The sequence below is a fragment of the Notothenia rossii genome, assembly GCF_949606895.1.
Source record: "Notothenia rossii genome assembly, chromosome: 1".
Taxonomy (NCBI): Eukaryota; Metazoa; Chordata; class Actinopteri; order Perciformes; family Nototheniidae; genus Notothenia; species Notothenia rossii.
Window position 1 is genome coordinate 19,386,829 of NC_136912.1, and position 23,986 is coordinate 19,410,814.

Below are 23,986 nucleotides of genomic sequence, written 5' to 3' on the forward strand. Positions count from 1 at the left end.
ATCAGGCCTTTAACTTTTTGACGTTTTATTTGTTTATTTTGTGGTCTACTTATTGCCAAATGACTGCATACTGGTGTCTGTACGTACGTGCGTGTGTGAGCCATCACTCTGACGACACTGTGCGATAAGGCTGCCTGGGGAGTGAAGATAAGTGTGTTCGGATGGAAATTGCATTCACAGCCACCGAGTGGTGTGTTGCACAGTATCTTAAAGCAACATTTCTGTGCGTTTGTGTGTCCACATACCTCAAACAAACAGACTATCCAGACTGGATTGTTTTGACCACTGGGTCTTTATCTCATGATGGATAACATATAGCTATTATGGAAATCACAGCAACGATTTGATTAAAACTAATGGAATAGTAATGGAAGGTAAAACAGTTTAATAACCAAAGAAGGGAAATGTTTTACAAACACAGCCTGGGTCTTCTAATTAAAGGTTATTGAGGCACGGTTCCTGCAGCAGCTCAGGAGGGTAGCCAGAAATGTATTATTGTCTAATAGACTTCCAATGCTCGTTGGAAAAGACTGAATGTGTTGTCTGTGGTCTGGCATCACACTGTGCTCATGTTTAATGCATTACAACCATCAAAAGAAATATGAGGCATTTATTTTGCCATAAGGAACTATATTTGCATTAGAAGACATTGTATTTACATGCAGTAATGTGTCTGCTGTTTCACTACTAAGACATCAACATTTGAGAAATGTTTAATAACACTCATACTGGGATAAATATCTAGCTTTCATGCACACATATTAGTTGGTATATGATACACATTAATTGTCCTTTCTCCTCATAAGAGTTATTTGATGAATATATCGCTTTTTATATCCTTTGTTATCCTGTGTTCTTTTTGTGTGCTCCTAGCTGTTCTCATTGGTGTTCAGCCCATTACATGAAGCTGGCCCAGTGGTTTGAATGTTTGCATGCTGGATCGATACTCTCCCTTCTCTCATCCAGTAGCATTAATAAGATCATTGATTAGCTGCCTCCCACTGATAGATTACCTCTTTACAGCATCGAATCAGTCTATAATTAGTTCCCCCTCTTATGGGATGCTTTTGTGCCAAATGAAATTGCTTTTGTGCGATGCCATGTTGGTAAGGGAACTGTTGAGAATACTTAATTTTGATCATGCTTAAACCGCCTTTAATTTGTTGGACAACATTTACATTCAATCCTTAGTTCCTAAATTGTGATAGAAATGCTGGTATGTATATTTCAAAATGCTGGCTAGCAGATGCACACACATTCACACAAGCTTGAAGGAAGTGTTTTGTGGTTTCTTAGTGCAGTTGGAGGAGGAGTAGGCCTGGCGGAGCATAGGGAGTGATGGATGAGAAACCGTCCTGGTTTCATTCCAATAAATGAGCGGCGTTCCACTTGGGCTTCCCTTCACAGCCCCAGCCAGTGAAGCCACGATGTAGACGGATGGGCCTCTCACTGCTGCGTGTTAGAAGAGAGCAGAGAGCAGAGGGGAGAGAGGGAGGGAGAAGTTAAAGGGTGAGGAAAGAGATGCAGGGGCAGAAAGTAAGGTGAGGTTACATGGACAGAGAAAGAAAAGGGAAGGGGGGTAATAATAGATAAGGGTAGTTAAATAGTTCGATGGAAGTAAGGGATAAAACAGTTGCCGTGAAAGAGGAAACAAGTTGGAAAGGGAATGAAGGATGGAAGAGAAAGTGAAAGCAAAGGCTCCATCTCCCTGTTTCTGTATTGCCGACTGCACCAAGCAAGGATATATGGATATGCCATAGCTGATATGACATGTAGCACGCTTGGTTGTGCATTCTGATTATGTGTTAGATTGTGGAACGTGCAAGTGTGACCATCTCCTGCCAAGAAGCCTGATAGCTAGCATTAACCAACCAAGAAGATACAATTGGTCCTTGGGAGTTACGGGGGCTGTATTACACAATTTCCCTTAGCCTAGCCAAATGTATGTTTTTCCTCCTCCCCACACCACCTTTTTTCCTATTTTGATTTGCTATTCTTTGTGTCTACTCCTGTAACTCAGTCTCTTCTTGAATTTCTGCATAGTATGTGGCTCAAATATTCTTTTGTTTCTCTCTGACTGACGGGTAATATACAATTACCTCTTGATGTATTCCTGTGTTAAACCTCTCTTTTCTCTCTTTCTTTTCTCTTCAGACATATCCCTCCAGAGTGGCTGTATTGCCCATTATGAGACCTCTCATTGGGGAGCCTCTTTGCCAGTTGACAGCTGCTCCAGTGCCAACAGCTGGGACAAAGTGAATATTGACAAAAGTGACACGGAAGCTTGGCCTTCCATCAACCACAGTAGTGACACCAGCCATACCGCAGCACAAGAATGCACCTTGGGCTCAGCTAGCTCAAACACAGACAACAGTGCTGTCACAACCACCAGTAGTTGTAGAAATCTGAGTATGGCCACAGGTGCGGCAGGCCAGCCGGCCCACTACCCCTCTCTTAAAGCCAACAATAACATGATGACAGGACCTGGGTCAGCCAACACGTGTGGTAGTAGAGGTTGGGGCGCAGATGGGAAACAAGATGGTATGAATGGTGGCAGAGTAGGAATGCCCAATAACTGGGGGGTTCCCAATTTTAACATGAACCTCAATCCCAATGCCAACCCATCAGCCTGGCCTGTTCTCGGCCAAGAGGCTGGTGGAGGTTGTGGTATTGGCCCTAATGCAGTGTCAAACTCCCCATCCCTTCCACCAGGTATTAATGGCAATGGAAACATGGGAGATGGGAGACTGGGAGGTGCAGAGAATGGCGGTGGAGGTTGGGGTGGCCTGATTAGTGCCAATGAACATGATCAACAGCACCCTTCAACCAACACAAACATGTCCTACAAAATGGAACCTTCTAACCTTAACACTGATGGACCAAACCACACTAAGCAGCAGCAGCAGCAGCAGCAGCAGCAAGCTCAGGAGCCTATGAGCCCTATTCATGGGTTAACTGGCTGGGGAGGCCAGTCCCCCACTGAATCATCCCAGCTCAATGGGGACACAACAGGCAGCTCTGTATGGGGTAGTGGAGAAACCAAGGCAGCTGACTCCCCCAAGGAATCCGGCTGGGACTCGACTCCATCTGGAGGGCATTCTGCATGGGGCCGCCAAGGCAGTGGTGGTGGGGGCAGTAGTGGAAGTGGTGGCTGGGGTGACTGGGGAAAATCTTCTGGTGGAAGCAAAGAAGCAACTAAAGGCTGGGACTCAGTAGACGCTGGTAATTCTGGTTCAGTCAAAGAACCGCCACTTAGCTCATGGGGCCAGCAGCCTAGACCAGCCCCAGAAAGTGAGGGCAGTAGGGACAGCACCGAAAGTCAAACTGACCACAGAGACAGGACCTCCAGCACGGATTGTACCCCTCTTCTACCCCGGCAGGATCTGGACCCTAGGGTGCTGAGTAACACGGGTTGGGGACAGACCCCCATTCGACAGCACACTGTATGGGAGATGGAAGAAGCTAACTCTGATGATGAGAAGAGAAAAGGCTGCTCAGATGCCATGGCAGTCTCCAAATCCACTGGTGGACCCTCATCCAACACTGTAGGTACCATCAATCCAAGAATTAGCCCCAGTCAGAGGTCTGGGTCTGGAGAAAAGAGTGACAGTGAAGGCTTATCATCCTCTGGCTGGAGAGCCAATCCACCTCAGCCTACCCAGACTGGCTCAGGATGGGGGGACCAACCACAGTCACACAGCAAGGCGCCAAATGGCACTAGTGGTCCTAGTGGCTGGGGCGAACCTTTGCCTACCAATGTTCCTAGAAACGGAGGCAAATCATCCTGGGGTTCTGAGGACAAGTCACCCAGTTGGGACAATGGCATGACAAAAAGTCAGCCTAACACTAACCCAGGCTGGGAAGAGGGTCCTAAAAGCTCTCATGGATGGAGCAATAGTAATGGGGGCCCCAACAACTCCAGTACAGGGGATTGGGGACAGGCAGAGGTCAAGAAGAATGGATCCTCCAGCAGCATGTGGGAAGGAGAAGGAGGGAATGGAGGAGGGAATGGAGGAGGGAATGGAGGAGGGAATGGAGGAGGTGGTGGTGGTGGTGGTGGAGGAGGTGGTGGACGTGGTGGAGGTGGTGGAGATGGTGGATGGAAGGAAAGCCCCAGGGGAGGAAATAGAGGAGGAAACTGGAGTAAACCTGCTCCTACTGTGAGTAATAACAGCTGGGGGGAGACCCCACATGCCAATGGCCCAGCGCAGGGAGGCTGGGGCTCTTCCAAGCCCCAGGAAAATAACAGCAGTAGCAGCAGCAGTAGCACTGGCAGTGGAGGAGGTGGCAGTATGGGTTCATGGGGTGGTCCTGGTACTGTGAAGCAGAACCCATCAAGCTGGGGCAATAGCAGCAAACAGGAGCAGGGCATGGATCGCAGTGGCTGGGAAGAGCCCTCCCCTCCCTCCATGCGCAGGAAGATGGAAATAGATGATGGAACGTCCACCTGGGGCAATCCTGCGCCCAACAGCGGCAATCCTGCCCCCAACGGCGGCAATCCTGCCCCCAACGGCGGCAATCCTGCCCCCAACAGCAAGGCTGTCAACATGTGGGATCGAAACAAACCCAATAATAACCCAGGTAACAGCGGCCCACCTCCCAGTAAGAATGGAGGAGTGATTATCCCCAACAATAACAACAACAATCACTCAGTTGGCCCCGGCAACAACAATCACCATCACACTCACCACATGCACCACCATCCCAATCATAGCCAGCCCAATCATATCCAGCCCCCAACTCACCTGCAACATCATGGAAACAACAATGGGTCATCCACCAATGGCACTCAACATCCAGGCGTGGGCCCCCAGGGTAGACCCCCCCTCGCCAACCCAGGTAACAGTATGTCTGTGCTGTTGTGTTAAAAACATAAGAGATGTTTAGAAATGCAGAATTGATCTACGAAGCAGATTTTCATTAAATAACCTAAAAGCTTGATGTTTTCTTGAATCCACATTTTTGATGATCTCACATGTTTTAATTGATTATGAGCACAATTCATTTTTCAACTATTTTTTACTCTACAATCGATTTACAAAATGACTAATAAAATCATTGTTGGCAGCAATCCTTATTCTATTTAAATAATGTTTTTAAAATATATATATCTCACTGTAATTATGCACAACAAGCTTAAGTTAGCTCTGCAGCCTGTTCAAATACACATTTTAAGACAAAGGCCATGCATGTAGACATAGCACAGCTTTATGCCCAAAGTTCTATCTTTTTAATTCTGAATGAAAACATTGCCCCCTGCTGTTTACCAGTTACACTGCAGCTACTAAAATGCATCATGGCCACCTTAAGACATACTTATGCTGACAACAGCTATACCTTATTTCGCATCTGTACTGAAGCCTATAGTATAGATAGTTATGTAGACGGCATTTCACTATCAAAGCTGAAAAGCATTGTAATGCCACAATGATGATTATTTCAGGTACTTGGATTATCATTATATAATTACGTGATACAGATTTCAGGGTGTTTTAAACGGTGTCTTGAATTCAATGTCCTAAGGGGGACTGATGTATAACTGCAAGTTGATAGTAAAAATGGCTCGTCAATGAAAATGTTAGTTCCAGCAGTGAACTTATTTTCTAACTAAATCTATGTCACCTCTTTCTTCCAGGTTGGGGAGAGGTTCCTAGTGTTCAGCCCAAGTCAGAACCTGCTTGGGGAGAACCAGCAGCTCCAACATCATCTGTGGACAATGGCACCTCCGCCTGGGGCAAGTCTACAGGGGGAGCAGGAGGATGGGGAGATGGTGGCCATGAGCCCTCTGGACCCTACGGCAGGGCAAACGGACCCACAGGTTCTGCACCCTGCAAGCCAGGTAACACCCACAGATGAATTATATTAACAGTGATGCAATATGTACCACAGGAAATCAACATGTACCAATTTCAAAGGCTATGGCACCATATGTTTTCAATTTAACTTACACATATTGTTGCTATATTACCATTGTAAAGTGTGAACGAGTACCATATATATGTATTAATTACATGGTTCAAGACGTACTTTTGACGATAAAAGGTCCACACAAAACTAAACATCTAAACTAAACACCTTAAAAAAATGTACAAAAACTCACTCCTTCAAACTGGCTTTTAATGTTTGATTATTGGTTTATTGCTTGATTTTAATGTGATTTCTTACTATATTTAATTGTTGTCCTTTTCTATTTTTTTTACTACCTTTGTAAAGCGACTTTGAGCACCTGTAAAAGCAAAATAAAAATAAATGTATTATTATTAACATCACCTTTGCAATAATGGCATTTGAAATGTGGGTTAAGATATACCAAACCTTTTTTAACTAAGAGTAAGTGTGCATTTCCAGACTTCAGCAAAGGGAACAAAAATAGGAAGTTTCCTCAGACATTTACCATGTGTGCCAATTCTGCCAGCGTTCGTTAGTGCTACTGAAGTGTTGCTGGGATGAAAGCAATTCCACGCCTCAGCAGATCTTGGTTATTTATTTGTGCTGTTAGTTTGTTGGGAATCGTAGAGAGAGGTGTAGGGGAAAAGGCAGGGTACCAAAAGGCAACAGTGGCACCAAGTGGTCAAGTTTAAAATGAATTGTGTCTCACACTCTGAAATAGCTTGTGTATTATTAAAGTGCATATGATCCAACATAGATACTTACTACACGCTTATGGTCATGTTATTTAATCACTTCCTTAGGCCCAAAACCTATGCAAGAGAGCTGGGGAAATGGAGGAGAGGAGATGGGCATGTCGTCCGGGCAATGGGACACTGAGGAGGGGGACATGTGGAACAGCCCCACCTCCCAGGAAAGCAGCTCTTCTTGCAACTCCTGGGGCAATGGACCCAAGAAAGGCCCAAGCAAGGTGAGAGAACACAGCGGACTCTTGTCATAAATACACTTTTTATTGGTGGTAATTAATTTCATGTACATTAACTTTTTCTATAACTTAATACTTTGCTTGTGTGTTTTTAGGCGAAGATAGGCAAGCCAGATGAGGCTTGGATCATGAACCGTCTCATCAAACAGCTCACTGACATGGGCTTTCCGGTAAGTCGTGAAACTGATGGGGGTCTAAACCATCCAATGATAAATACAGCCGCCAATAATAAAAAAGTAACAGTAAAAAAGGGGAAAACTCTGAACCTTTCCTGAAAATGTACTATTGTCAGTGACAGGACTGTTATTGGTGTTTTACAGAGAGACCCTGCTGAGGAGGCTTTGAAGAGCAACAACATGAACCTTGACCAGGCCATGAGTAAGTTTGCACATACTTGTGTCCTTGTGTGTGTATTGCAATACTACAACTTAAGAGTCAAATGCCGGAATTCCATCACATCAATACATTGAAATATTCTCATTGGATTTTGTGCCTCTGCGTCTAGATTTATAATATAATCAATCTACCTCTTTCCTGTTCCCAGGCGCCCTGTTGGAGAAGAAGACAGACCTGGACAAGCGGGGCATGGGAATGTCTGATTACAGCAACGGCATGAACAAGCCCATGGTGTGTCGGCCCTCAGCACTCTCCAAAGACCCCTCCGACCGCAACTCCTATCTTGACAAGGTTAGACATTAAGCAACTGACCAGCCATCAGGCCTTTTCCCAACATCTGTTGAAATTATTTCATCATTTGATCATCGAATCAAGTTCATATTTCTGTGTTTATTGCTTAATAAAAAAATGTGTTAAGTCTTATTAATCCCCTTAAACCTTTTATTTTCTCTGTTCCAGGATGGTATTCTGTCAGATGAAGCCCCCCAATCACCGTTTCTGCCTTCCCCCAGCATGAAGCTCCCCCTGGCCAACAGTAGCCTTCCTGGGCAGGGTCTGGGACTGGGCAACCCGGGGCTGGCCATGCAAAACTTGAACAACAGACAGGTAACATATTGAGCACACATAGTTATAGCACACACTATCACCTAACTTAAATTGGGAAAGAGAACAGAAACATTTAAAGTGTTACACAGTCCATAAAATAGAGCTGCAGTAAAACGATATTGTAGAGCATGGGCATGAATACAAACAGCAGCAACATGTTGTTAAGTTGGTTCATTTCCCTCTTGTTTGATGTGTAGAAGAAACAGTTCTTAATTAAAAAATAAAATAAAAAACAGATAGCAAATATTCCCAGTTCAGGAGAAAGAAATGTAAGTTTTTAGGAATTACGTGTGTTGAACATATTTGCTGACAGACTTTGCTAACAAACCTCATTCAATGCAAAATATTTCAATCAACCATCTATGTTTATCCCACTGCAGATGTATGGCCAGCGTTTAAACATTGAATGACTTGTGCAGGGTTTAAGTATTTATGATTAAATGATACATTGAATTCATTTCACACAACCCTCTCAACCCACATGCTCTCCTGAGTCTCCACTTTTCTCCTGCTCACTTATATATGAATGACCTTGCCTGAAGTGCCCATTGTAATCAGATAGTTATGTTCTATCAAATATCACCCCAGAGGCATTCATGGCCCAGAAAGAAATTGCAGTGTGTCCTTGAAGCCCAAACAAAGGCACTGTGAGCGGGCCTTTTTGCACTGAAAGAAAAGACCTCTCGAACAACATTGAATCGGAAATTATGGATTAAGCTTCCTTTTAAGGGCTGATTGTATTGGGCCACCTGATGAAGTGTTAAATGGAGATAGTTAGTAATTTCATGAACTAACAACTAGCTGCTCAGAATGTGGATCGGGTGTAGTGTAAAAATAGACCTTGAAAGAAAATGCTTTGAAATGTTATTAGATATTGCTATGTGGGATAGAAATGTAATCGAGCCAAGGTTTGCTTTTGAGTGCACTTCCTCATTCAATTCAAGTATCCTTCATGTAGTGAATGAACCCATCAAATGGATAAAGACTTGACCGTTGGATGGTCAACTCTTGACCTTACTCTTAAGGTATTCTGAGTGGTCAAGAATACACTCCTTCATTCAGGATTCAGTGGCTCAGCGCTTTAGTCGATTCTTTAAACATGGAGGATTTAAAGAAGTTTCCTCTTTACCTTTATGACTCCTGCGTTTAGATACCCAGTGGAATGTTTGGCAGTAGTGGAGCAGCACAAACCCGGGCCATGCAGCAGCAGCAGCAGCCTCCTCAGCCACCAGTGCCACCTCTCAGCTCCTCCCAGCCTAGTCTACGTGCTCAAGTGCCTCAGTTTCTCTCCCCTCAGGTAGAAACACACACATAATCACGTACATGTTTAATGTGCAGAGCTATATAGGTCAATTACACACAAGATCACGTAAAAGTTGGCTGGCAGATAATGCTGGCTTTCCCAAAACGAGTAAACACACACACCGTGACTCGTTCACTGAGTGACATACTTGACAAGAACACTGTTGGTATCATTTCAGTATCCGACTCATATATTGTGAAGACTGTCAAAAAACATCACCACCTACATTTATTTCTCTGGGAAGCATACTACTCCTACACCTTTTGGCTTGACAAGACTCCTCTTGCAGACCCTCTCTCCTCTTTTTTCTCCTTGCGTGCATGTATCAGCGACTAGTTTTACCTTGCTCGAAGCTACTTTTGTACACTGGTTGTGAATTGCAATGACTAACCTGTCATCTCTCTCTTCCGTTTCACCATTCTTCCATACCTGCCTCCAGGTCCAAGCACAGCTCTTGCAGTTTGCAGCAAAAAACATTGGTCTGAACCCTGCACTTTTAACCTCACCAATAAACCCTCAACAAATGACTCTCTTGTACCAACTTCAGCAACTGCAAATGGTGAGTCAGAGCTATCCCTGTTAGCGATGCAGTGTGTGTTTCGAGGTCTGAGGCAGAGCATGTGTGTTTTGGACTAGTGTTAATTTTGGTAGCTGTTTTTGATTTAGTCTTTAGACGAAAATGGTTATTAGTTTTAGTCATTCCTATCCTTCGTAGTTTTAGTCTAGTTTTAGTCGACGAAACTCAAAACATGTTAGTCTAGTTTTAGTCGACGAAAACTCAAAACGTGTTAGTCTAGTTTTAGTCGACGAAAACTCAAAACGTGATATTGCAAGTTAGCAACGTAAGATGCATTTTGATAGACAAGATGGACACTTGGGGGAAAATATGCTGCATTTTGAATGTCCGATAGTCCACCATTAACACCTTAGTCCCGTCTCGTCAACGAAAACTAAATATACATTTCGTCATAGTTTTCGTTATCAAGAATCTTTCTTTAGCTCGTCTTAGTCATGTAAAAAAGGTCGTTGACGAATATTTTTCGTCATAGTTTTCGTTGACGAAATGAACACTTAAATCTAAAGGGAAAGGAAACCAGGCACACGGTTCATGATTTAATTACTGGTGACAAACACCCAGTGAAGACTTAAGGATGTGTTCATTTATAGATGCATGACAAAGGATAGAAGGGTTATTAATAAGCTGTATCAGACACTGTAGATACAATTGGCCTCTTTTATTTGTAATCTCTTATGGTTCCTCTTTCTTTCAGGCGTACCAGCGTTTACAAATCCAGCAGCAGATGATGCAGGCGCAACGCAATGTTTCCGGCCCCATTAGACAACAAGAGCAGCAAGTGAGTCAACAAGTCTGTATTACACCCACGAAAGTATGATGATGAAGATCACCCGTTTCTCGTGTGAGACCTCATATGAGCGCAACTTCATCTTTTTCTCAACAAATATGTCGATGCTCACATGAGAACAGAGAGGAAGGAGGAGTATTATGCAACGTTAGCAGGAGTTGCTGAAACCTTTTTTTTAAAGCATGGGAACCGGTTACTTCTTGTTGATCATGAGCTAACCACTCTTTCTCATCTTGTGAAAAGAGTTTGTTCTCCTTTTCTAAGGATGTTTTTATTTTGTCAGTCAGATGAACGGCATGTTGAAAGGATTGCTTATCACACGGTTGTTTTCCACTTGCTTTACTGGCTACCTTTTTGCTTTGTCCAAAACCTAATCATCCTCTTTGTTTCTAATATTTCTGGTTCGTTCCTCCTCCCACTTTCTCTTTTATACATTTTCAGAATTGTTTCTTCCATCTTGCTTTTGCCACTAAATTATTCAAACCATCTCTTTGTTTACCTCCCAAATGGCTTGTTTTAACATTGTCTTTCCTCTCCCAGGTGGCACGTACAATCACCAACATGCAGCAGCAGATCCAGCAGCACCAGCGTCAGCTGTACCAAGCGCTGCTGATGAAGCAGCAGCAAGTTCCTTCTCATTCCTCCTCCTCCTCCTCTTCCTCCGCTGGTCTGCATCCCCCCGGTGGCCACGCCGGAGGCCATGGTTCCGGCAAATCAACCCACGACCCCTACACAGGCCAACACCAGTCCCCGGGCCTCTCCGACTCAATGCACACCAAAGAGGCGCTGTCTTCGCCCAACGCCTACAGCTCCTACCCTCTCTGTGAGTCAAGGCGGATTCTTCTGCTCAAACGATTAGAATCTGATCTGTTATACTGATGCTGTTAGATGTGGAGTTTAGCAGTTTCCCTCTGCAGCCCTTTAAAGAATGTTTTTTGTTTATGTGCAGCTGGACTGAATCCAAACATGAATGTAAACTGTATGGAGGTTGGGGGTCTTTCCCTGAAGGAGCCCCCTCAGCCTCAATCCCGCCTGTCCCAGTGGACACACTCCAACTCCATGGACAGCCTCTCTGGCAACTCCTCAAACATGGAGAACCTCAATAAGCACGGTAACACCACCCTTTAACTATGTCCTAAGAAGTTATTATTTACATAAATGTGCATGTCATCCATAAATACATGCCCCCTGTACATTTGCATTATTATTAATTTCAGCTAGGCAGCTTATATATTTTATAATAGTAGCTATTCATAAACAAGGATTTTAATTATGAAGAACATATAATTTCTTCAAGTACATGCAATTTTATTTAAGACCTTTTGAGATTTTTGAATATTTGGAAAAAGGATGCAAGTCTTATAGTTAAGTCTTACCTGTAGGTAACTTGATAATGGTATCTTTCTAAACTGCTGTGTCACATGATTCCTCACAATCTAGTTCTTCAGCCTACCGCTCTCACACGTTTCAGCGAAAGATATGTGTTGTTTTCACACATCTTTAGTGCACAGTCATGATGTGGCTCAAGTTCTTTCAGTTTGTCTCTTAGGTGCCTGATCTGCTAAACCTCTCCTCTCTTAAATCGGAGCCCCGACAACACATTATTCAAGACAATATTTTAAGTTGAAGCATCCAAATGTTTACTCTGCCGCAACACATTTGTTCTTCACATTGTTTTGAGATGAAAACTAGCTATAGCTGATGTTTGTTGACTCCTACGCCTCCCATTTCAACACTTGAGATGTAATCAGCCTTTGCTCTGGGCACGTTCTTCCCACACGTCTTCAGAACGGATACTGAGAAAGCATGACATCAGCTTCATACACTTATCTGTAAGTGTCATCAATGTTTGATGTCCATGTCCTATGGAAAGATGAATTGATGTCCTTTTTAAAAAACACTCAGAGCATCATTTAAATAAAAACACTGCATGTTATTCTTAAGAAGCGTTCTTGTGAATTTGCATTATGGATGGTGGACTCTACAGCTGATGTTATGATGAACAAGAATGAGTTCAAAAGAGTATGTTCCTATAGTTTGTCCTCATTTCAAAGTCAAACTAATTTAAGTTGAATCTGTTTTATTTGTCTTTGCATATACTAGGTGCCATATCTGCTGCCTCTTCCCTCGGCCCCCCTGGGAAGCCCCCCCATATGGAGGACTCATACAGCCCCTACAATCTAATGTCCAGCTCTGAGTCCCCCACCAGCCCCCAAGATAGCTGGGGCCCTGGCAAGAGCCAGAATGAAAAGATCTCCAATGGGACCAACATTAACTGGCCCCCAGGTGAGGAAAATATGCAAATAAAGATGTTATCTCCATAAATCCATATGTTTTCTAATTACATCTATTCTCAAGCCTCTCCTGTTGTATTGCACCCCTAGGCACGGGACAGCTGAACCTGTTAACCGTCTTTTAAGCACCTTCTTTTTCCCCCCAATCAGAGTTCTGCCCCGGTGTGCCATGGAAGGGTCTTCAGAACATCGACCCTGAGAATGACCCCAACATGACCCCTGGCAGCGTCCCCAGCGGTCCCACCATCAACACCAACATCCACGACGTCAATCGATACCTACTGCGGGACAGGAATGGAGGTATGAACAGAAACAAAAGCCACAAGTATTACTTTAAGATAACCACAAGTCCTTAACCCGAAACATGCTGTCTTAAGTGACCACATTAATAATAACTTGACTTCACTTACACATGCTGACTTGTGCTCTCTCGGCTACAGCACAGGCGCTAAATTCATGTGCTTGTGCTGATGCATACATGAAGGTCTTCTTTTTTTCCCCCCTCTCTGTCTCTGGTTACAACACGGTCACGTCTACCACCATTTAGCCACTTCCCCAGCTTCGTCACTGGAGAATGGCTCTCTGCCCCCCCCCAGCAGCGACTGGCCATTCAGTGGCTACAATAGCTCTTTCAGTCTGTCTTCCTCTGATGGAGACGGCTCAGGTACACATCCAGCGTATCTTCCCTCCTTGTGTGGACCTGCCAAACCTCTCCCCGTCCAAATTGAAGCCCCGATTCTGCACTTAGTCCGAGGCTCCCTACTTATCCTATACCTTACCCAACTCCTGACCTCTGTTTATGACCCTTCTTTGACCCCAATTCACTCTGTAAACCTGTGCGTTCAGTGCTTTTAGAATCTTTAACAATACTAAGAGAGAACCCTCCCCTAAACGTGACCTTCAACCATCTGTTCCTCCCCAACCCACAAGAAAACCTCACCCTTGGGCCTTGTCGGTCATGACATCCAGAGACACCCTGTGTTTATTTGTGTGCTTTAAGATTCGTTTTTTTGCATTTACACCGAGGTTAAAGGAAAGAGATTCAGCATAAATCCAGGAAGCAACACTAGAAACTGAAAAATAAACCTGACGTTTCTTTTTTAAACATAGTTTCTATTTTCAGAACTTTAACATTTGTTTGAATTATGAGTTATTACACTTTTACAGCAGAAACATTTCAGGTAGATAAATTGCATATTGTTAGTTTTTAAAATGAAAAGGAAAACATGATTTAACAAAAGAACCACTTAAGCTAGTGTTGCCATTAGCAGAGCCAGTTCATTGACCAGGGAATATAACATCTGTGTTACTCTCTGTTACTGCTCTCCTCACCCTCTACCCTCTCTCCATTTAAAGGGAAAATGTCTGACATGAAGTCCACCTGGTCCCAAGGGCCCATCTCTCAGAGCCAGGCCTCTCTGTCCCACGAGCTGTGGAAGGTTCCTCAGGGGCCCCGCAGCAACCCGGCCCCCTCCCGGCCTCCACCGGGTCTCAGCCACAACAAGCCCTCCTCCACCTGGGGAGGCAACTCCCTGGGCCTGGCCCAAGGCTGGAGCAACTCCTACACCTCTGGTTAGTACTCTGCTCTGAACTGCAATGCATTCAAACCTATTAGCAGCACCTGATGAACTGACGTTAAACCGTCCTTATTACAAACAATTGCTCTAAACCTTTCAACCAAACTATAATTTAAACTGCATTTCAGATCATAATATTTAATATTTAAAGAAAATCTTCATTCCAAAATGTTGCATCTTCTTAGCCGGGTGGGTCACACAAATTCTATACATCGAAAACATTGCTTAGTCCAAGGGTGTCAAACTGAAGGCCCGGGGGCCAAATCCGGCCCGCGACTTCATTTGATGTGGCCCCGCAAGAGCTTGCAAAGAATAATATACGTTTATTATACGGTTACATGCCACTTTACAGAAGCAGGTTGCCCATAAATATGTCCCACAATGCATCTCGTTTTGTGACATGCGCACTGAAGAAACTTGCAATTATTTGCCCTGGACTTCTGCTTTCAGACGTAATTAATTACTAAGTTATTAGCCTATCCGATAATAATCCAATTCAGAGGCAATAATGTCATATAATACATTATTTTATATATTTATATATGTATATTTATATAGTTACCACCGGCCCTTTGAGTGCGACACCCCTGGCTTAGCTTATTGACACTTCTGAGTCTCAGGTTTCATTTTCACTAATCTAGATCTCTTTCAAATCTAGTAAAATCTTGTTTATTATTAACGTGAGCCTGCTTTTTTATCTAAAACTTAAGTCTACTCTTCTTACTTTATTCTGCACTGTACCTTTGCTGCTGTAATTCCGTAAATGTCCCCGCTGCGGGTCAAATAAAAGAGTTCTGATACAATCACCATTAACTTATGAGGAAACGTGATGTTGCTGCTGAGACTTTTTCTTCCAAAATATGTAATTTTACAATGAGAGTTTTCAAAATAGCTCTTAAATTAAAAACTTGATTTTCACCAAGTGAAAGCTACCAATATGAATCTTAATGATGTAGTTCACACCCTGCCACCACAGACTTGACTGCAGGATGTGTAGGAGTGCTGAAGTTCACAGGCGCGACCCTTTGCTGACAGCGCTCGCTAAATAAAGGCAGGGTGAACACACCCTGCTAAACTGACATTTTGAGGTTTACCGGCTCTGCAAGAAGCCTCATTTAAAATACATGCATGCACCTTTTTTGACACTACACGTTGAAGACCGAAGAGGAAACTGTACATTTAGTAGTACTACTAGTAGTAGAAACAAGAATCAGGTGTGGGAATAGATAACAGATGTTCTTCCGTTTTCAAAAAAAAAAAAAAGAAACTCTATACCCTTGAAGAAGCATTACAGAGACTAAGAAAGTAAAGTTTAACAGTCTCCCTTTTAGAGTTCCATTACAAATACAATGTATTTGTTCCATACTCTATTATTCTATATACTTTTAAACCAACTCGAAATAATTGCTTTTGGGAAAAATGACATCACTTTATCCTCACAAACTCTGCAGCTCAGCTACTTAATTGTTCTTGTTACGATTAACACTTAACATGATATTGGACATTTCTGTTACAGAGACAACCACCTGGAGTACGGACAGCTCCAACAGGACCAGCAGCTGGCTGGTGCTGAGGAATCTCACCCCACAGGTACGTGCTCTGTGCTGCTATTGCTTGATTTAAGCCACATTCTATCATGAGTAAAGTTGGTATACTCAAAATGCAACAAATACGATGTTGTGCTTTCGGTTTGCAATTGTTTTAAATGCTTTTGTTTTCTCTTGTGCTTCAGATTGATGGCTCAACTCTGCGGACCCTGTGCATGCAGCACGGCCCCCTGATCACATTCCACCTCAACCTGACCCAGGGGAATGCTGTGGTGCGCTACAGCTCCAAGGACGAAGCCGCAAAAGCCCAGAAGTCTCTGCACATGTAAGCCTCAGCCAATCCCTGACACCAGCCAACGTGGGCTTAGCAATCACACATACATGAGACACTCACTGGTTTTTTTCTCAACTTCCTCTGGATTTATATATCCAAGTGAAGCAACTAATTGAAGAGAAAAAGGTCAACACTTGGGGAAAACGATATGTTCCTCATTTATTAATGGTGATTTCCCTTGCTGTAGACAATGTTGTTTTTGTAACTAGGAAGTCACATGAGAGTGGAGGTGGCGAGTCATGCTGTAGTCAGCTGTATTAAAACGTTACATCTGGTTGTGTATTTAGTTTGCCCTTAATTTAGCTTTGCTAATAGTGGCAGCCACTGCAGATGGTTGTCATGGAAACCATCTGTGTGACCCACTTTTAAATATCAGCAGCACAAAATGTGGTTTTAGCAAGGTCTAAAAAACACATAAGCTTGGCAACGCCCTTACCATTCGCTTTAAAAAGAATGTCAGTTATGTCCTGTCCTATTTGAAAACTATGAGTCCCTTTTATCTTTGGTTGAATAGAAATGTAGAAATAACAATTTCAAATACAAAAGCATTAACATGTCCTCTTTTATCCTCTGTAAGGTGTGTGCTTGGGAACACCACCATCCTGGCGGAGTTTGCCGGGGAGGAGGAGGTGAACCGCTTCTTTGCACAAGGCCAGTCGCTGGGGGCTAACACCACCAGCTGGCAGGCCAACCCTGGAGCCAATCAGAACAGGATGGGCGGAGGCGGACAGTCCCACTCCATGAGCCAGTGGAGCAGCGGTGGCGGCGGCGGAGGCAAGCCCAGCGGAGGCGACTTGCTGTGGGGCAACGTGCCCCAGTACTCCAGCCTGTGGGGACCCCCGAGCGGAGAGGACCACAGGGGGATCGGGAGCCCCACTTCCATCAACACCCTGCTGCCTGGAGACCTGCTGAGTGGGGAGTCCATGTAGGAGGATGCTAAGATACACTAAACAACCAACCCACCACCACCACCACCACCATGTCACGTAAGGCATTGGTGGTGGGTGGGTGATAAAAAAGAAAAAAAGTCTATACAAACAGGAGCAAAACCCAAGCAAATCATGTGGCGATAATCAGTATCAATTTGAACTGTGAATTATGAATCAGAAGGCGGGAGTCCCTACCACACAGACTGCTGACTCCAGTCCTTCTGCTTCACTTTTGTCCCTTTTTTTTGGTTTGGTTTTACCTCCTTTGGGGAAAAGAAGCAAACATTTTTTCCCTTTGGTATTTTTGATCATGTAAAACTAACTGAAATGAGACACAACACAAAGAAACCTTTTAAGTGTTTTTAGTTTTTCCATAAGTATACATGACATTCTGTGTGAAGTTTTTTATGAGAAGCAATCAAAGCTGCCATCTGAGACTTTCCTTTTCCCTCCAAAAAAAAGAAGAAGAATCATCCCAAAATAAGAACTTAAAACAACCATTCCCAGCATGTCCATGGCCAATGATGTGGTTCAAAGACCTTTACTAGTTATGTTAACGTTTGTTTCTCAGCACTAATATTAGCCTTAAGTGCTCTCTGGCATAGGTCCTTCCCAAGCCGCCTTTTTTAGTTTCTTTTGTAACTGAAGAAATAGCTGAAATCTTGCACAGTTTCACCTCTGAGCCAGCAGGTGGTACAGGACATGACTGGTGACCGACTCTGTCACTGGGCAGAGAGAAGGCCTGGCCACGTGACTGGCCCTACCAATCATCAGCTTAACTATTTGATTTGTATTCTCAAAGGGATAGACACAGCTGTTAAATGTCCTCTTTATTTGTAGGCCTAGACCCAAGCGCATTATTTTATATCTATTACAACATATAAGCTGACAGAAGATTATTTGTCGACCTCGCTGCGTGTCTCTGTTTCCGTACATGCCTATTATGTCCGGTGGCACCTAATCATTGACGTCTGCAAGCCCAGATCCTTCTGGTCACCTTCAACCCAGGCGCTTACCGGTGCTGTGTTGAATTTTCTATCGTCCGATTTGTTATGAAGCCCAGCGGTCTGTATGGTCAGCCAGTTTTTGGAGGAAAAAAAAAAAGGACACAATTTACCTTCATGTGACAGTTACATTGTGCAATATACACCATAGACCTTTCTTCCGTCCATACTCTACGTCCACCGGAGCTGGTTTCGCTTTTTTCGATTGTTGCCGATTGCAGCAAAAAGACTTTGGAACTTCACAAACCTTACCCCCTTTTTTCAAAACTTGGATTCCCCCCAGGCCGCCAGTCCCCCTGAAAACTGTTGGGACAACTCTGCAAAGAGGAAGCAACTTATTTTGAACTGTGCATGCAGCAAACTGTACACAAGAATGACACTGGGTACACAATAATGCACACTTCCTCTCTGCGTGCCACAGCCACACCCAACAGAGACTGAATCCACAGTGGGATTGGACGGTTTGGGTATCTGGCACAATACCAAATAAGAGGGGTTTCTCCTAATGCAGTAGACCTACGAGTGTTCCTTGCGTTTGGTTCTGTACAAACAAATGAGACTTAAGACTTTTATAAATTCAAAGGGTTTTATCATAGCACTTATGAAGAGCAAATCGCTTCAACTGCAATCCAATAAATCTAAAAAGGAGCAGCATAAACATTGAAAACTACAAATACTGCTCTTTTATGTACTATATCTATTCCTTGGAAATGTGTCCATGCGTTGTTCCTATGGTAGCAGGACGAAGGGAAACGGAACTGAATTGAACCGTTGGACTTTGGGGGAAAAAATGCAGTCTGATTAATTTTTTCCTTCTTTGAACAATATCGAAGTGAATATCACTGTTACTCCAAATGTTAAGCCTTGTTCTGCTTGGAGGCACTAGACTTGCAATGTCAGCTGTCTCTGACGCCCGCTGGCCAGTCAGTCGGTGGGTGAGTCGGGGGGAGGGGGGGTGGGGGGAGTGTCCACTGAGTGCCTCTCTGCTGTGGTCCTCTGGGTGTCAAGTGGCAGCCCCACAGCGCAGCACTTCCTCCTGGGCTCCACTTGACCCTCCCTCAGTCTGGCAAGGAAAGCGGCCCCTCCAAAACCGGCCAATCGCGGCTCTCCGCCCCACACAACATCTCCAAAGGGGGGGGGGGGGGCGCCACCACCACCCGACCCCGCTGGCGTCTCGCCCTCTCCCCCATCTCTCAGTCCTTTGACACAAAGATCACTTTAGCTGGAAGATGTAATAGTCATATTTCTGGAGTTTTTGCCAGTGTACTTTTTATGTTTTGGGAAAAAGATCATTTTGACTTTATTTTTTTCAATGTGTTATATTGTTATTGGTGTCTACATGCAGTGGTCTACAATATACCGGCTGCTGAACTAGCCCTTCACTGTTCATATGCAGAAACACTTTGGTCAGAGGTGCCTCTGTATGTTCATCCTGTGTATTGAATGCAAACCAAGGATCAATACTACAGAGCGTTATTGATTGTCTATTTGTTTTGAACTGATCATGCTTTTGTTTGACAGTACTCTGTAGTACTTCCAGGTAGTATCTTGAGATGTGTAAAAATAGGGTGTCTCAGACGGGTGTGGGTATTTGTTGCTCCAAGCTGCTCCGCCTGCCCGCAGGCTGTCCCCCCTTGCCCTTTGCCTAGCTGCTACGCTATGACCTCCTCCTCCTCCTCCTCCTCGACCAGACCCAGTAGCCCCCCCCTGACCAGGCCCTCCTATCTGTTTCTATGCAAAAGACTAGAGGCTGGGGCCCTTTACAGCACGCCAAACCTGACTCGGGAATGAGCACTCCTCCCAGAGCTTGGCACACCCAACCCTTGCACCCTCTGTGCGCTTCTGTCAGCACTTAAAAATGGCCGCCGTTTCTTTAAAGTCAGGATCAGCCACCAGAACACTGTCATATATTAAAGTCCGACCACGTACTCGAAGTCGGTCTTTCTCTCTGCGCTGAAGACACTTCTGTCCAGCTTGATCTCAGGGTAGGGGAGTAGATGATACCAAGTATGAGATGCAGCTCTCCGTATATATATGTCCTTTCTACTGTGAGAGCAAAGTCTAAAATTAAAAGGCCATCTGTGCAACAATTTTTACAGACCTCATGCCTCGAACGTAATCCTAATTGGAAGGGAAAAGGCTTGTATTGAATCCTTTTCCTCAAAAGGTGGCCTATTGTTACTGTTTCGGGGCCAATTATTGCGTGTAAAAGTTGCCAACGTAATGTGCCAATATAAATTTGCTGTGTCATACTGTATCTTTATAGAGAGCACTTCTGTTCCCTGTTGGGAGGAACTTTGATAACCTTTGCAGAGGGTGAAGCGGGGGACAGGAGGGATCAAACCAATGGGCAGCAGCATCACACCCTTCAATGACTGAGATTCTTTTTTTTTGTGTGTTTTTGTTGGGGATGCCTCATGCTAAGGAGAAAATCTTTACTCAGTTGGGGGTTCCAGTTTGCTACAGTGCACAGTTGATGATGGGTAATCCCGGGTACATATTTTTTTAAAACCAAAAATGAAATTGCATTTTAACGTCATTTTTATGAAGTTTGACATAAAAATCTTAAAAATGCTAAAAAATCTAAGTGAAAAAAAAGATCTATAATATGTTAAATCTCTGCACTTCTAGCTGAAACGTCTCCGCTCATCAGCCTCTACGTCCACCATCTAACGGAGTAGAGTGGTGGCCGGGGTGCCTTTTTGTGGATGCTGTATTTATCTCGTTTTTATGTTTGTGTCCTGCTCAAAGCAGGCCCACTGAAATGTACATTTCCACAGACCCAGATGGCTTGGGCCCACTGTATCAGCCTCGCTCTCCTCGCTCTGCATCAGCAGGAGGGGAGGGGCACATTTCAAGAGGTACAAAGTCTTAAAAAAACATTCTAAAAAAAAAAGTTTAAAAAACAAAAAAAATTAACAAGAAAACGGGAAAAGGCTACCTTTCAGGACTTGCAGTCCTGCAGCACACAAGCAAAAATCACTATTGCCTGTTTCTGTAACTGCCTTGATCCAAGCTCAGACAGACCCAATAGCCGAGGACCTCCCAGCATCCTGTACTAACTGGAGAACCCTGACAGTGAGGGGGGTTTCCCATGCTGCACCAGCATCGAGAGGTTCTCCTCTCTAGAGCTCTGTTCTAGATGACAGTATATATGTATACACTACAGTAAGTATACATATATATATCTGTGAGTTCAGTGTGTGGTATCACCTCTTCAGACTTCTTGGATCGTAACCTCTGAAACGTTTCATTTTCGTTTGAAAGGTCTTGGTTAAATACAACTGAAAAATGAGCAATATGTATTTTCCCCGCAAATAAGCGAAACGAAGGAAAGAATTCGGGTCGGGTGTAAACTGATACTTGATTGATTGAAAGCTACGCCTTTCTCACAGAGTTGGATATGCACGTTCTGGCTTTGATGACATATTACAGTACTTTGAAGTGCTTGTGCTGTAAATGTGTTTTTGTTTGTCAATTAGCCTGTCTAAAAGCCCAACCCAACCAGTCGCTAAAAAAAAATCTCAAACATATCAAAACACGACAAAATATTGAAAACAAATACTTGAATCATGGAGCGCCAATAATGTAATGTGAAGTCAGTAATTCTCTTCTAGTTCTCTCCATCTGACAGGTACACTTGGGGGACTCTTAGAGGATATTAAAAATGTATTGCATTAAGTTACAAATACAAAATCTTAGAGGTAAAAATGCAAAGTCATCTTAGATGTGTGCTTGAAAGTCAGATGTTTGTATGAATGTGTGCGCAAGAAACTGTGTACCCAGGCAACTGGCCTGTTGTTGTGTTCCACTCAGTATGTTATATTTTGTGTCTGTTTTTATCTTTTTTGTTGTCCTGTCAAAAACTGTTTTGATAGACATGTTATTATCTTCTAACGTTGCACTGAGTGTCTTCTACCCCTCACTCAGCTAATCGTAGATAAACGAGTCTAAGTACGGAGGGGAGATGGTGACAATTCATGTGTACATGTTTACTCAAGGACTTAATGGATTTTGTTTCATTTTATCTGTAAAAAAGTGTATCTACCTTATAGTGGCTTTTATTGTGGAGTAATCCAATACAAGGATTATCATTGAGTATTGCACCATTATGTTCCAATTCTATAAAAAATGAAAAAAATCTTAAAATACAAAGACAAAAAAAAACCTACAAAAACAAAAAAGGGGGTAAAAAAAAGAAAGAACTGTTGCCATAGATAGCTGTAGAAGGACTAGTAATCCCTATGTTCACTTCATGGAGAAATGGAAAGGGATAAAGTGTGGGAGGTGAGTTTGTTACAAGACTCATTTCAGAGGTGCCTATCTTTTTTTTTTGGGGGGGGGGGGGGGGGGTTGTGTTTTTTTTGTTGCAAAAGCCACCTGTCGTTTACAAGCATTTCATTTGTCTGAAGTTCAAGGAAATACAAATTTATAACAGGAATGTTGTAAAAAAAAGAAATCCTCTTCCATCAAATATGGACATGACATTTTTGCAAAATGAAGATTTATGCTACTTTAAGAACTCTGGGATTGATCAGTGTTGTCATATTTCAATTTTTAAGTTCTCTTTCAGCGTCGACAGACTATCTATCTGTATGTATTCTGTAAGTTGTGATGTTATGTTTCCTGTAAGCAACGCAGTTTGCTCACGATCTTGCACACTCATAAAAGATGTGGATTATGTCTCAGGAAGGCCAGGGTTCCAGATACCAACTCCATCATTTCTAGGTTTAAATCTTTTGTGTGAAAAAAAACCCAACTGAAAACAATGAAACTCCAAGCAGGCACTGAAGGTCATGAGTTTAATAGAACAGAGTACCATTGTTTTCTTGAAAGCAAACAACACAAATGTTCGTAGCAAGTTATATATTTACCAAATAAGACTGAGAATCAACTTTGAAAAAAGTGGAGTGCTTTACATGTGAAATCTAAGTAGAATTGCTTTACATTTAACCTGATCAATGGTTTGATTGTCAAAAAGACAGTGACATAAAAATGCATTTGTATGTTTTTGACTTATTGTTAAAGTTTCCATCCTGTAGTTCAGGAGCATTGTGCAAGAAGTGTATTTGTTTGTTTGTAATCATCTCTCCTGTCTGTTAACATGTGACAGGTATTTCAATAGTTAAGAGGTTTTCTTAACGTGTAACGGAAGGTTTTCAGAGGCAGACTTGAAGTGGAGGAGTAAAGCTGGTTTTTAAAGGATCATGATCTATGCACAAGTGGGAGGGAAGAGTCCAAACCCAGCTGCTGTACTGCGGGCGTTTGTCGACTCAGTCTGGGGTTCAGGGTTTGATTTAGGGTTGTTCTTGTTTTGTCTCTTGCTCAAATTTCCTTCACTTCCCCCTTCCTCCTTTTTCATCATCGTCATCTAATGTTTTAGCAAAAATGTTACATTGTGTCGCCATGCTGTGTAATCCTTAACCAATGAGCGCTTATCCTTCGGCTAAAGCACTGTGGGTTGTACTGGAGAAAAAAAGCCCATGACTTTTAAGGCTGTCAGTTTTTTAAAGGGGACGAGGGTGGGGGATGGAATGGGGGTACTTTGCCTTTGCCTTTCTCTTTACTTTGAAAAAAAAACATTAAGGAAAAATGTCTGTAACTGAAATACAAAGTTGTGGCTTTTAATGTTGTTCTTTTTTCTCCTCATAGAATGTGATTGTTAAGGACATGCACCGGAAAAAAATGTTTCTATGAATTATGGAGCTTCTTTCGGACTATATTAATAAATACAAATTTTCTTGCTGTTACTCCGTGT

General features: G+C 43.2%; 1 protein-coding gene across 1 annotated transcript in view; it reads left to right on the forward strand.

The window, feature by feature from the left end:
- tnrc6c2 (trinucleotide repeat containing adaptor 6C2) overlaps positions 1 to 23,978 on the forward strand; it is a 51,447-nt gene extending 27,469 nt beyond the window's left edge. The window contains exons 5-23 of the mRNA XM_079649142.1: positions 2,155 to 4,839; positions 5,636 to 5,839; positions 6,693 to 6,859; positions 6,970 to 7,044; positions 7,195 to 7,252; positions 7,419 to 7,561; positions 7,730 to 7,876; positions 9,027 to 9,173; positions 9,619 to 9,738; positions 10,451 to 10,534; positions 11,084 to 11,366; positions 11,493 to 11,654; positions 12,647 to 12,829; positions 12,988 to 13,137; positions 13,385 to 13,501; positions 14,194 to 14,409; positions 15,931 to 16,004; positions 16,147 to 16,286; positions 16,873 to 23,978. Of these exons, the coding sequence (XP_079505268.1) occupies positions 2,155 to 4,839; positions 5,636 to 5,839; positions 6,693 to 6,859; positions 6,970 to 7,044; positions 7,195 to 7,252; positions 7,419 to 7,561; positions 7,730 to 7,876; positions 9,027 to 9,173; positions 9,619 to 9,738; positions 10,451 to 10,534; positions 11,084 to 11,366; positions 11,493 to 11,654; positions 12,647 to 12,829; positions 12,988 to 13,137; positions 13,385 to 13,501; positions 14,194 to 14,409; positions 15,931 to 16,004; positions 16,147 to 16,286; positions 16,873 to 17,224 (5,507 nt within the window). The 3' untranslated portion in view covers positions 17,225 to 23,978. The remainder of the gene's footprint in view (positions 1 to 2,154; positions 4,840 to 5,635; positions 5,840 to 6,692; positions 6,860 to 6,969; positions 7,045 to 7,194; positions 7,253 to 7,418; positions 7,562 to 7,729; positions 7,877 to 9,026; positions 9,174 to 9,618; positions 9,739 to 10,450; positions 10,535 to 11,083; positions 11,367 to 11,492; positions 11,655 to 12,646; positions 12,830 to 12,987; positions 13,138 to 13,384; positions 13,502 to 14,193; positions 14,410 to 15,930; positions 16,005 to 16,146; positions 16,287 to 16,872) is intronic.
- Positions 23,979 to 23,986: the final 8 nt, after the last annotated feature.